Source organism: Neopelma chrysocephalum, unplaced genomic scaffold, assembly GCF_003984885.1.
Source record: "Neopelma chrysocephalum unplaced genomic scaffold, ASM398488v2 Primary Assembly neopelma1_147, whole genome shotgun sequence".
Taxonomy (NCBI): Eukaryota; Metazoa; Chordata; class Aves; order Passeriformes; family Pipridae; genus Neopelma; species Neopelma chrysocephalum.
Genome location: NW_020897809.1, coordinates 4490162 through 4501723, shown reverse-complemented (window position 1 = coordinate 4501723; position 11562 = coordinate 4490162). Strand labels below are relative to the sequence as shown.

The 11562-nt window shown below is 47.5% G+C and overlaps 1 protein-coding gene across 2 annotated transcripts in view; it reads left to right on the top strand.

Annotated features, from left to right (window-relative positions):
* Positions 1-11337, top strand: part of WNT5A (Wnt family member 5A) — a 13042-nt gene extending 1705 nt beyond the window's left edge. The window contains exons 1-5 of one of the 2 annotated variants that reach the window (XM_027700798.1): positions 1299-1481; positions 2004-2137; positions 3278-3543; positions 8284-8576; positions 10157-11337. In XM_027700798.1, coding sequence (XP_027556599.1) covers positions 2058-2137; positions 3278-3543; positions 8284-8576; positions 10157-10615 — 1098 coding nt within the window. In that variant the 5' untranslated portion in view covers positions 1299-1481; positions 2004-2057 and the 3' untranslated portion in view covers positions 10616-11337. Of the gene's footprint in view, positions 1-1298; positions 1482-2003; positions 2138-3277; positions 3544-8283; positions 8577-10156 lie in introns of those variants that run through there. The other variant, XM_027700797.1, reaches the window with a different exon arrangement.
* Positions 11338-11562: the final 225 nt, after the last annotated feature.

The window sequence follows — 11562 nt, the reverse complement described above, 5'->3', positions numbered from 1 at the left end:
TTTTTAACTGTTGGCTTTTTTGTGTGTGTTGTTTCTGGTGGCAGCTTGTCAGTCGCTGGTTCAGAAGGGCCGGGCTGGAGGGGCCAGGCCCCCGCCCGCGGCCCCGGGCGCAGGTGCCTCCTCCGCTTCGCTACTCAGCGCCGCAGTTAGAGGACGAGGAGGGCGATTGCGGCGATGATGAGGCGCGGGAGGTGCCGTCGGAAGGGCAGAAGTCGCCCGGCTCCGTCGCCTCCCGGGGCTGCGGCGAGCGCGGCCGCCCCCTGTTGGGAGTGGGACGCCACAGCTCCCCGGGGGCCGCCGCCACGGGGCTCGGGGGCTCCGGCGCAGCGACGGCCAAGCCCAGGGGAGCACCCAGGCCCTTTGGAAGGGCAGTGCCCTTTGGCCCCGCCGTCCGGGTATTGCAGCTCCCGGCGCTGTCCCGGTCACCAGCTCCCTCCGCGGCCGCCCGCCCCGTCGAGGCAGCTCGGCGCGTCCGGGCCGGGCAGCTGCACAGCTCTTGGGGTCCCGCATGGGCACCGGCGACTCCAACCTCCTCGGGGCTCGGGCAATTCCATGGCGTTTCTTTGTTACTGCCATTATTCTAAGAACTAAAAGACGTAAAAAAGCCCAACACGTTGTGGGATGTTGGATGTCGCTGCTTGCCCCGCGCACACCGCGTCCGTCGCTCAATACGCTCTCGGCTTTCGCACCTTTCCCGGGATTGAGCCCCGGGATTGCGGGAGACCGGCCCCCATTTACGCCCCCCCCCCCCATTTACCCACCCCAAGTTGAGCTGGGGGGCTCAACTCCCCCGCGCAGGAGATGTTTAACCCGCACGGCGCGGGGAGGCTTCGCCCCCGGGCTGCAGCCCCGGCGCATGTGGGTCCCCACGCTGTGGCAGCTTTCCCGCGTGTGCTCGGGCAGGTTCCGTGTCCGGTCCCGCCGCCAGCGCTCCGCTCCTCCCGGCCCTTCGCAAACAGAAATAAATTAGAATTAAGAGCACCTTCAATTCAGCGTTAAGGGCCTTTGGAGAATGAATAGGGAATAGGGAGCCCCCAAGTGTCGAAATGTCCTTTTTTTTTTCTTCTTTTTTTTTTTTCTTTTTTTTTCCCCCCCCCTTCCGAGGGGAGGGGAAATAAACCCCGGGAATGGCTGTGGGTAGCGAGTGAGAGAGTCCCGTGTGAGGACCAGACGGTGATCGCGGGACCTGTCGGGGGAAGCGTTTGACTTCCAAGACGGCAGTCCGGTTGTTGCGGAGGCCTGGTCGGGACGCGGAGCCGCTCCTTGTCGCTCCTGGTACCTCCCCGGGCCGGTACCTGCCCCGGCGGGGCCCCGGGGCTGCCGTCGGGGCAGTCACCGCGGCGCCAGCGCGGAGCTCGGCGCTGCCTCGGCGATCGCGGACAGCGGGAGCCCGGAGGCTGCGGCGAGATGGTTTAGGGGACGGCGGGGAGCTCCCTGCACGGCCGGCGGGGAAGGGCGAGGACCGGCCGCATCGTCCCCGGGTGGGAGCCGTCGGGACCCCCGCGGAACCGACCCCTCGAGGCACTGGCCTCTTCCCTCCCTCTTGCGCTCGCTTTGCAAACCTGAAGCCGCCTTTAGCCAGCCGTGAGCTGGCCTCGGCGCGGGGAGCGATGGGGTAATGCCCGGCCCGGGGCCCGCGCGTCGCCTGTCGCCCCGGGGCAGCGGGGATGGGGTCCCCCGTGTCCGGGGCCGCTGTTCCGTCCCGTCCGGTGCCGTCCCGCCGCGGGCGGGGTGCGGGAGCGGCGGGGCCGGGGCAGAGGGACGGGCGGCCGCCCCGGGAAGGCGGTGTCCGCGGGCGGGGTGGGGGTGCGGGGGTGGGTTTTGCCCGGTGGAGCGGGAGCCGCGACGTGCCTGAGTCTGGCACCAGAGCCTCGGCGGGGAGAAGGGCCGGCGAGGCAGAGTCAAGTTAAAAGGGGCCCGGAGACTTCCGTTGTTTAAACTTGAATGCTCGAAAATGGTCTGAGGAGCAATAAACAATCTGATCCTTTTTCTCCCCCCTCTAGAAATCCAGTGCAGTATTAATCCACGGAGGTGCAGTGGGGACAGTTGGCAGTACAATGGCTTCTCAGTACCTCGTAGTGGCTCTGGCCGTTTTCTCCTCTTTTACCCAGGTTGTAATAGAAGCCAGCTCTTGGTGGTAAGCATCTCGTATCGACTTGATTTTAAAAGGGGGTGTCAAGATTTGCTTGCTTAAATGTCTGTGTGCTTCTTATGTACTTTGTTTCTGAGGGAGTACCGCTGGAGCGAGGCAGCTGGGGAGTGGTGTGCTCGGTGTAGTACGTTGTGTAGTAAAATGAACGGGTCTGTCGAATAAGGGTAAATGTGCAACATCTCGTCTTGTACAATACAGTTTTGAGAATGCTGAACGGTAGATTCTCTGTGGATTTTATCATCTTTTATTACTAGAATTGCCTCTCTTTTAAAAGAGCCATTTTAAGTCACTTAGAAATTTTGCATGTATGAGAGAGAATGCTGATTTACAAGTAAAAACTTTTATTAAAGTTTTGGCTTGAAGTTTTCTGTAACTCAAATGTTTACAAATATATTTAGTTACAAAGAAGTACATTTAAATTTCTGCTTTGGCAAATTGTATAGAGTTTAATGTTGGGAGTTCTTGAAATAGGTGTTTCTCTGCTGTTTTCAAGTGATCCTTTGTGGATTAATGGCCACTTTTTAATTGAAATATATCATGTGAAGAGCACTTTCAGAATTAAGAAAACAAAGTTGATTTTGTTTACAGTGAATGTACTTGCCTGTATTGTTGTGTTGTCATTCGGAAGAAGCTAGAAGTGGTCTGTAGCAAGTTTCTAACTCCTGGCTTGCTAAAAGTTTCCCTGTTTTTTTCTAGTAGAAGAGATTTAAAAGTCCAGATTTAAATGTAAAATATGTGTTAAAACAAATTGGGGTTTGGGGGACTTTTTTCATTTTTGCTTTATTTATTTTCCTGCAATTGTTTGGAGCTTCTGTTATTTTTACTATGCCAATTTAAGCTGGTAAAGGGCTGCCTAGATGCAAGTCTTCCAAGTCTGGGTCTTGCTTCAGTCTCTAATATATGGTGATAACCACATGGATGGGAACTAATAATTTCTGTCCTGTCCTTAAAACAGAAGTTTCATATTTAAGTTTGTTTAGGTTTTTTTTCTCACCTATTAGCAAAACCAGGAGTTGTATACTTATGTATAAGATACAGTTCTGTTTGGGATTTAAAGATTTAAAAAAAAAAATTTATTTTATTTTAGAGTCTTCTGTTTATTAATCCAAATCTTTCTTTATGCAGGTCTTTAGGGATGAATCCCATGAACCCCATGAACCCTGTTCAGATGTCAGAGGTGTATATAATAGGAGCCCAGCCACTATGTAGCCAGCTAGCAGGGCTTTCCCAAGGACAGAAGAAACTCTGCCAATTGTATCAGGACCATATGCAGTTCATTGGAGAGGGTGCAAAGACGGGCATTAAGGAGTGCCAGTATCAGTTCAGACATAGAAGATGGAATTGCAGCACTGTGGACAACAACTCTGTTTTTGGCAGAGTCATGCAGATAGGTAGGAAGCAACATCTTTATGATTAAACTCTTGTCTAAGGATATGTATGGCACACACTGTTCTGCACTTGAAGCTCTTGCCAGGTTCTTACTGAGTACTGTATACAATCAAGTGTTTTTAAAAGTTGGCAAAGGAATTGGATTATTTTTAGCTGGAGGTGATTTCCCACCACTGTCCAGCCATGTGTCTTGGAAAACAAAGTAGGAATATGTATTTGCATATGGGAATAGAGGAGAAAGGAAAATGAGGCCCTGAAATCTCTTTTTAACTGAACCTGAGACAAAACGAAGGCAACCTAAGAGAATTAAAACCAGCAGCGTCTTGTAAAATTAAAGATGTCCATGTCTAGTTCCAAAGTTAGCGGCTGCATAATAAATCGCTCTTGGTCCAGAGGTTAACTGAAAATTGCTGCTCTGTCGATTAGTGTTTATAGGCAATTCCTCCTTGCTTATTTCCAGATATAGGGGTTTTTTTCCTCTTTTTAAAGAAAACAGATTTATTTTTAAGGTACTGTAGCAGGGCAATTTTTATGAAAGCAATTCTGTCAGGGCAAAATATGTGATTGTCTTTATAAATCACCTTTAACGTAATCACACTGCTGGAAAGAGAGACAGATTCCTGTTTAACATCTTATCACAATTAGGTGGACACCCAACTCTTTCCCTATCAGCTCCTCTTTGAAATGGGCTTCTCCAGTGCTCATGTGCTGCCTGCCTTTCCTGGCATTTAAGGACCTCATCGTATTTTAAAGGCCTTGGCAAAATTTTAACCAGTGCTGTTGAGTTGGATCCATGGTGAAACTTCCCTCTGACTTTCCCAAGTCAGACTGCAATCAACTGAAAAACGCCTGTTTTCTGGGTGATACCTGTGATCTTTTTAAGTAGTGATCAATACACTGACAAACTCAGCAGTGCTTTTTAGTTGAAGCTGTGAAGTGAAGCTTTTATGTCAGTGTTTTTCTGTGCTGCTTTAAACAAAAAAGTTTTAAAATGGGTCTCAGTCTAGGTTTTATCTGTAAATGGGCTGACTCCAGTTAAAGTTGAAGGAATATATCAATTCACGTTTGGTCTCAATTTTTATTAAAAGAAGTTTTTATTTGGAGATTGTCAGACAAATAGAAAAAAATCTATTGCGTGGAAGTACCGAATTGGAACAGCTGATTTTAGATAAACAACCTTCCCTAGGCTTTTTGCAAGCACAGTATTAACCCCCCATAGAGTTTGTTTTTTTACCTTACCCGAGCAGAAGTCTAAAAACACATGTAACATGAAAGAAAGCTTTTTCAGTACACCTCTCTGTTCTAGTAATCTAACAAATGTCAGAAAAATAATCCATTTAAAATTTAGGCCTTCATCCTTCAGCCCTTATTTATTATCCAAGCAAGTGAAAATTAGCTCAGGGGGACTGTTGGAGTGAAGAAGTATACAGGATTGGGCTCATGATTGGGCTCATGATTTGTGGTGTCTGTCTCTGGAATAGTTGTTTCTGCCTTCCCCAAGTATGACAGGTCTATTTAAAGGTAGTTTCTTTCAAGTTTAATAACTTTGCCGCACCCTTCTGATGAATATGACTGTATTAGCTGATGTCTACACAGCAATTCATCATGTAATTAAGCCACTTATTCTAATTGCAGATGGAAGCAAGGTTAATAGCCATATTCAAGAATTAGAGTGTAAAGAGTGTGTTCACTGAGAGCAAGGAAAGTGGTGTGGGTGACAGTTGTATTATTTCACGCTGACCCCCAGTAATGACCAGTTGGTATTCCTCTGAGGGGAAGGAAGAGTGGGCACTTTCAGAGCCTGATTCAATTTATTTCAGCCTGCCATACCCTGGCGTGTCAGGCACTGTCAGACACTCCTTACTCTCACCAGTGTGCAAGGTGACAGCCAGGGTCTGAATGCACATTGTTTGGGAGGGCTTTGCCATCTGCTGTTGGCTGTGCCCCAGAGAGCGCCCGGGCACAGCACTGCCCCAGAGCACAGCCATGGCCCCATGTGTCAATGGACAGTCTTTCTTCCAGGATTTACCCTGCACAGTTAGCTAAAGCTGTACAAATAAACCTAGCATTGGATTTGGAAACTTGCTCTGTGGCTTATTGAACTGTAAAATTTTAGGACTTGTGTTCTGCACTGCTCTCCTTGGCTGCTGGTTTCCAGGTCAGGCCGTGGTCCTCCCTGCCTTCCCCACCTTGCCCCATCTCGTGCCCATCAGCTCTGGGCAGGCTGTGCTTGGGCTTTGCACACAGAAAATAAAATAACTGGGTCCTCCCCCAACAGTTCCGTGTACTTGGGGTCCAGTTTATTCTGCCTTTAGCCTGATGTTGAATACTTTTAAAGTACAAGACAAAGAATGTTTTGTATCTTCTGTTCAGGTATATAAAAAAAAAGTTGTTCTGTTCTTGCAGACTTATTCAGATCAAGTGTAAAGCTCAGCTCCTTGCTCTGTGGGTGGCTTCCTACAGTGTGTGTATATTGAACAGTTCCATTTCTATGTTTTATATATATGGGAGAGAGGGGACTTGAACGTGTTTGGAATGTGTGTTTCCTTGCCATGGCTACAATAGAGAGAAATCCTGGACTGTGGGAAAAGACAGATATGTTTGACAGTGAAGGAAAGCACAGTTGTGCCTGAAGACTGAAAAAAAAAAAAAAGTCAGAGTAACTCATCCATGTGAAACCATCACTCTTAGTGTGTTCCTAGGTCGATGACTTGAGGCAGTGTTGGCTTGAAATCTACTTCAGCAGCTGATGCTATTTTATAACTTGCCTTAATGTTCAAGGAGGGAAACTGTGGGCAACTCTCCTTTCTGTACCCCAGCCTTTCTTTCTCCTTCCCACTAAGAGTAAGTTCTTCAAGATTTGTTCCAAATTAATAATGAAAATTAGTCAAAACCAGTCAGCTTTATGAGTTTAAATCCTGCAATAGGAGACATAGTTAACCATGTGAAAGCGTGAGCTGACGAAACATGAAAAAGAACAAAAATGGAACGGAAGAGGTGAGTCCTGTGGTCCAAAGCAGACCACGTTTCTTTCCTCTCAATCTAGTGGAAATTTTGCTTAAGAAATTAATCCAAAAATATGTGTTACAGAGCAAAGGGGAACGTTAAAATCTGTATGAGGTTCCCCCTGCTATAGTTTGCAGTAAATGCAAGGCCTAAGTCACTGCATAAAGCCAATTATTTTTAACTGAAAAGGCTACTCCTGTAACCCTTTATACCCATAATTCATGTAAATACCTCCATGAACAGGTGGCTGTGAGAATAGATCATTGTAACTAAAGTAGAAAAGTGCTTCTCATCTTCCTTAAATCTCATCTTTCCCAACATAAGATTTCTGATTTTTCCCATTTAAAACCAGCATCTATTACTAAAATAATCCAGTGGACAGCTGTTATATTAACAAAGCTGCTCTGAACATGGTGTCATCTTGATAATAAATACGGACCAAACTGCAAATTATTTATGTTTCATAAGTGCTTGAAAGCTCCTACTAGATTTGACCTGTCATGGTGCATCTTGTACAAAGAGTTTTTGCCTCAAAATGTTGCTGGCTGAATATACATGACTTGCCCAAAACTTGCCCTAATTTTATGAAGGCCAATGCTGTTCCTTGAGAAAAATCATGTAAAATCAAAATAAAGCTAGCTTGATTTATTCATTGGACTAAACATTAGGAATAAAACTTAACTTATAAACAGAAAAAAAAATATTTAGTCTATTCTCAGTCATTCTGGGAATCTTTCTTGAAAAGACCCATTGGGATGCTTTCTCTTAAGAAGAAAAGCAAACCTCAAGTGTGCTCTTTGGTGCAAGTTCTGTGTTTGTTTGTCTGAAAGCTTTGCTAGTTGTAGTAACTTGTGGCAGCCTTGGAAAAGTGTTTGGGAAAGTCAGACTTTAAATAAGGTGGGACTAGATACTGTCAGTAGGATGGTACGTGGCCATGTCTTACGTTGTGGGTATTGTAGCTTTTTCTTCCGAAAGTTTGAAACTTGAGGTTTTCCATTTCCATTTAAGGGCACCAGATGCAGGAGAAAACCTTCAAGGCTGCCTTGTGCCAAAGGCTTTTGCTTCCCTGTAATTTGTAAAGATGATTGTCCGTGGACTCACTTGCCATATTCGCATGAGCTCAAGTGGTGGATACTAAACAGCACAGGTTGTCGTTAGTTTTAAATAGTCTCCTACAGAAGTGTCTGGCTAATGTGTAGGGTGGAAAGTTGTGTGTTGCTCTGCTGCACGTTTCTTTTGATACCAGGAGGCTTTGTAAAATGCTTGAACTTTAAATAAATTGGAACAAGTGGGTGAAGTGCATCAATCATGTTTGAGAAGTAGTAATTTAAGAACCAGACGTTTAAAAGTTGTATTTAACATCTCTTTCTTCTGAAAGACAGGAAGCCTGTTTCCCTTCCCGCCCCTCACATGCAGGCATGGCCGCTTTGGCCCCGCTGGCATTGTGCTCCAGCCCTGACCCACCTCCTTTCTGCCCTCTCATCCAGGCTTTCACCAACATGAATAACGAGCGAATTCTGCTCTTCGCAAACACTGTGTGTGCTCTAATGGGTTGGTTTTGCTTGGTTCTTTCAGAGTGGAGACATTCTGGGGGGCTTGGTTCAGGGTTACTCCAACTTTTAGAAGGCATATCAGTTTTTGGTGGCTCCTGGAGAGCCTTTGTCCTCCCAGCTCCTCAGTGGGCAGGGAGCGGTGTGCGTGGGCTCTCCCCTAACACCACTTGTCTTTCTGCGCAGGCAGCCGCGAGACGGCGTTCACCTACGCGGTGAGCGCGGCCGGCGTGGTCAATGCCATGAGCCGCGCCTGCCGGGAGGGAGAGCTCTCCTCCTGTGGCTGCAGCCGAGCTGCACGGCCCAAGGACTTGCCCCGGGACTGGCTTTGGGGTGGCTGCGGGGATAACATCGAGTACGGATACCGCTTTGCCAAGGAATTCGTGGACGCCCGGGAGCGTGAGAGAGTTTACCAGCGAGGCTCCTACGAGAGCGCCCGGATCATGATGAACCTGCACAACAACGAGGCTGGGAGAAGGGTAAGTGACTGCAGAACAGCATCTCACTCCGCTCTCCTCCGCGTCCCTCCTTTTCAGGAAAGATGTGCCTCGGTGAGGCATGGACCAACCACCATGGCTTGTCTTTGTTTTGATGCACAGAACAAGAAGACAGCAAATACAGGGTGTGGGTGGGTGGGGAATACAGGAATTTGTGTTGCTTCTGGTTGTCTGACAGTCCTATTGCCTTCCTCATGGGGGAGGCCGGAACCAAAGCTTGTTGTGTTTCCCTCTGTATTGTTTCATGAATAGTGCCCTGCTTGCTGTGGATTCTCTGTAGAACAGAATTTTATTAGTTGGTATTTCCAACCAGGACAGTGTGTGTTGGAAGGAGGAGGGATGTGCTGGGCTTCCCAGGCTGGAATCGTGCTGCAGGATTGTTCTGACTTTTTTTCTTTCCCTGCTTTAAGAGGATGTAAAAGAGCTTCTCCATGCTATTAGGAAACATGGTCTTCTGTGGTTGAACATGTCTTTATGGTTTCTTTAATCTCAAAAATGCCTTAAATGAATGGGTGTAAACTTTTCTTTTTTTTTAATACTCTCAATGTGAAGAGCCAAAATCATTATTTTCCTAGAGCTTGAAGTGCCAGCAATAGTCGGCTGGAGACTTTACACTTGTGTTCTAAGGTGAAGAAGGATGAAAGATAATTGAAAATTAATAGTATTTAAATGTAAGAGGAAGGTGTCTGGAAGCAATGGACAGGCCAATTACTATTACCAAGAAGAAAAATTACACTTTCACAGTTGCTTACGGAGACTCGAGCAGTTTTTCCTTCCTCAACCTCATCTTTGCAGTGCCATTTGGCAGCGCTAAAACTCTCTGTAACTGCTGGGTGGAAGTTGTCTACAGTATCATCTAATGTGTCAGACCCCAGGATTTTTGGGGCAGTGTCAACACTGACTCTTATTTCTATTTGTACAGGGCAAATGACTAAGGTTTTGCTGCCAAAGCTTTGTAAAGAGGATATTGCTATGTAGCTCTGTCTTCCACCCATAGGTGTTTGGGGGTTTCTTCTTGGATGAAGTCTCTCTTCCAGAGCAGTATTTGGGATAGGAGGAGGATGCCGAGCCAAGAGTAGACAATCAGCTGCAGCTGAGCCAGGAGCAAGAGGAATCTTAACTCTTTCCCTAATTGCAGCCTCAAGCAGAGATCAATAGGGAGAGTAACTCAGATAGAAAATAAAGGGATGTTTTACATTTCTCAATGAAACAGCAAAATCCTTTGCTGGCGTGAGAGCAAATTCCTAAAATTTGAGCGCAGCCTGACTGATGCTGCTGTCTGGGCTGTGTGTGTGCTGTTGTGGCTGTCTCGGTGGTGGGGAGAGGCTGGTGAGAGGGCTCCCCTCCTCCTCCTGGCTGTTTGGGGTGATGGAGGTGCATGTGTATCAGCTCACTTGCTCTTCCTTCCCAGTGTACTGGAGGAGGGGGAGAGAATGTTGAGGTGAATACAATGGAAGGGCCAGTGGGAATACGACAGAGGGCAGGAAATGAGGGGAATAAATGCTTTCACAGCCACGCTAGTCTTTCATCATCATTTTTGCTTCTCTCCCTGACTCCTCCAGACGGTGTACAACCTGGCTGACGTGGCCTGCAAGTGCCACGGCGTCTCCGGTTCCTGTAGCCTGAAGACCTGTTGGCTGCAGCTGGCCGATTTCCGCAAGGTAGGCGATGCCCTGAAGGAGAAATACGACAGCGCCGCCGCCATGAAACTCAACAGCCGGGGCAAGCTGGTGCAGGTGAACAGCCGCTTCAACGCCCCCACCATCCACGACCTGGTGTACATCGACCCCAGCCCCGACTACTGCGTGCGCAACGAGAGCACCGGCTCCCTGGGCACCCAGGGCCGCCTGTGCAATAAGACCTCGGAGGGCATGGACGGCTGTGAACTCATGTGCTGCGGCCGGGGGTACGACCAGTTCAAGACGGTGCAGAGGGAGCGCTGCCACTGCAAGTTCCACTGGTGCTGCTACGTGAAATGCAAGTTGTGCACAGAGATCGTGGACCAGTTTGTGTGCAAATAGGGGGACAGGACGAGGTGGGAGGAACTGCAGCCGCCTGCCAGCGAGGGGTGCAGGCCCCTCTCCCTTTCCACAGGACTATCTCCACTTTTTATTTATAGAGTCCAATGAGTTGTTGTCTTCTTTTAAGAAAATAAAAAAAAAGGAAAAAAAAAAAGGGCGGGGGAAGGAAAAAAAAAAGAAAAAAGAAAAATATAAAGGTTGCAAAGAGAAGTGCCTGGAAACCCTCTCTGTGTCCATCCCAGAACTGTGTTAGGCTTATATTTTTGGCAATAACGGGCGAGAATCTGAGAATATTTATTTTACAAAGTTAAAAAAAAAATTGACTTTTCTTACAAACAATAGAGTAGTTTGAGGGGAAAATCCGACATATCCTAATTTAGTCCCATGGAACGTAATACTTGTGCAGTAGGCAGAGCAACCATGTAATGTGCTTGGGATGCTAGAACAATCCTTATGGATGTGAGGAACACACAGACCTGTCCATGACTTTTAGTTTCAGACACTAGAAGTTGCTAGAATAGGGTATATAAAGCTGTTCAGTGCGTGTAGGGCTCTGTAAATAAGGGGTATATTCAGCCTGAAGTGCTGTGTTGGTTGCATATCTGACTGTTCCCACAGTGTCACCGGAGGGCAAAGAGCAAAGAATCAGAAGGGCTTTAGCTGCGCTATCCCTGAGTCACAGGGGCTGGTTCCAAAACCTACCAAGACTGAGGAAAAAAAAAAAAAAGAAAAAATCTGCCTTGGTGAATAACGAAGATATGCTTCAAGGCAGAGTTTGGCCTCGTTAGGTGATTGTGACGTTGGAGTGTCTCGTCTGACAGAGCAGCACTTCCCTACTGCTGAGTGTGGAGCAGCCCAGGGCAGGCTGTGTGGAGCACTGTAGCTGGGCAAGGGGAGCTGCACTGCTTACAAACAGCTTTGGTTTCCCAGCCTGGAAAGCCCATGGA